This window comes from Poecilia latipinna, unplaced genomic scaffold, assembly GCF_001443285.1.
Source record: "Poecilia latipinna isolate Pla-1442-1.1 unplaced genomic scaffold, P_latipinna-1.0 Scaffold7331, whole genome shotgun sequence".
In the NCBI taxonomy this organism is placed as follows: Eukaryota; Metazoa; Chordata; class Actinopteri; order Cyprinodontiformes; family Poeciliidae; genus Poecilia; species Poecilia latipinna.
In genome coordinates this window covers 1-2,002 of record NW_015119947.1, presented here as the reverse complement: position 1 = coordinate 2,002, position 2,002 = coordinate 1, and the positions used below count along the sequence as shown (strand labels likewise).

At 43.4% G+C, this 2,002-nt stretch overlaps 1 protein-coding gene across 1 annotated transcript; it reads right to left on the bottom strand.

Annotated features, from left to right (window-relative positions):
* Positions 1-6: 6 nt before the first annotated feature.
* LOC106944199 (interleukin-21 receptor-like) lies at positions 7-1,712 on the bottom strand (the record flags this gene model as incomplete). Its single annotated transcript, XM_015027417.1, has 5 exons — positions 7-136; positions 261-357; positions 437-620; positions 750-880; positions 1,572-1,712. Coding segments are annotated over 5 exons (683 nt in total), but the record flags the coding sequence as incomplete, so codon positions are not given.
* Positions 1,713-2,002: the final 290 nt, after the last annotated feature.

Genomic DNA, 2,002 nt, shown 5'->3' with positions numbered 1-2,002 from the left:
CATTACTTTATACACAATGTGAATTTTTTTTAACACTTTAGTCACTTTAAGAAAATAATCCAGTCTCACCTTGATCTCAGACAGGATCTTGCTTTTGCCTGGAGAGGGAACCGAGTCCACCCACATCACAACTTCCCTTAATGGTGAAAAACATAAATGGGTGTTAATTTAAAACAAACCATTTAAACATAAAATCAGCAATTCTGACTTTTGTTTTAACTGCATTTTATACGTTGCAGTCAACGTAAAGCAGCGCTTACTTCCGGCAAACTGGAACGGTGTGGTACAGAGTCAGAAAGAGCGCGACTGCAATCACGCCACAGAAGAAATAAATCAGTTTGGAGACGGACCAGGCGGCTGTCGAGGAGCAGAAACCAGATTAAACAGGTTGTCCTGCTCATAACATCAACACTACGCACACTAATACTGTAAGCACCTTTATTTGAGGTCCAGTTCGCAGGTTCAGACCATTCTGAGGGGATTCCTTCGTATTTGGAACCTGCTCCTGGGGCAACCAGTGACCTCACTTCCACCTCGTAGTCCTGGAGCGGCACGAGGGACGTTCCCAGGATGTTCACCCATGTGGACCCCTCGGGAATGTCCAGCTGCACGGAGGATCCCTGGCGGCAGAAATAAAAAATTTACACACAACCTATGAATATTCAGGCCCGTTTTCCAGAGCTGCTGTGGTGATTAGCAGCTACAGTGGAAAGCAGGGAGATAAAAACAGAGACGTAAAATCCTCTCACCTGATCTGAGGCCTGGTGATACCGGACCTGGTACAACAGCTTTGTAGCTGCCTCAGCTGGTGGAGACCACTCCACAACCCAGTCACCATTATTCTCACTCACTTTCACCTGCACTGGCGAATTGGGACGAACTGTTGAAAAAATATAAGATAAAATAACTGTAGCTTGAGTCAAAACGTAGGGTTTAACAGATCCCATTTTTGTTGCTCTTTTGAAAATATACTCTGCATAACCCCACCATTTACGTCGTACACAGTGTTTTGCAAAAGTTAATTTGTAATTATTGAGCGGAAGCAAAAGTTTCGCCATTTTTCACATTTAGAAATCAGCAACCTTTCCTCTCTTAATCCTGACAACTCGTGAAAAAGGGGCGTAAATATATTTGTAGAACACATGACCGACTGCAAGGTTGTATGTTTCATGTTTGCTGTAACCTTTTTTTTCCTCCATTTATTTTTATGTGCATAGATAATATAATACAGGTATATTTTCAAAAGAAAAAAAAACATGAATGTAATGTCTAAAAATGTCCACCAGGGGTCGGTATTTAACATTATAGTGACCTACAAGGAACTAAATCCCAAGTTATCCAGCTAATCAGTGTCCTATGTACTGATTTAGAGGTAATGGCACAAATCAAACACTAGGGGGAGCTGTACAGCCACGTCACAGACCTGGTTAACCGCTGTTTGTCTGCACTGCTTCCTGTGGTCTTATCATCCCCTTGTGTGTTTTTAATTTAGCCTGATATGCTCAGATAGGCACAGAGGGACTTCCGCCACCGCTGCCACTTCTCACCTCCTCTGTATTCTCTGTACTCACTGTGTTTGTGCGATTGAAAAGTCTTGGCGTTGTGTGCCGGCTGGAGCTTCAGCTGCAGACGTTCAGGGTCCACATCGGTGAGAGGGCAGCTGTACCTCACTCCATCCAGAACACAGTCCAAAGAGGGAACCTCACAGTTCCCTGTGAGGAACTGTTACAGTAACAGTTCCCTGTTACAGCTGTACAGTATAGTTGTGCATGCCTGTGTGTTTAAAGGGTTTTGTTTAGACCTGGCATTAACCTGGAGAAATCTGTAAATGTCTTAGTGGCTAAACCAACTTCCATCTGACCCACTAATTTGAGTCCCTCGCCCTGACTGATGGATTAACACACACACTAACACTCTCTCACCGTAGAGTGCTTTTAAGCAATATCTACAAGCAGTGTCGTTTGCATTAACTTTGATTAGAGACTGAAATGTACCTTACTTG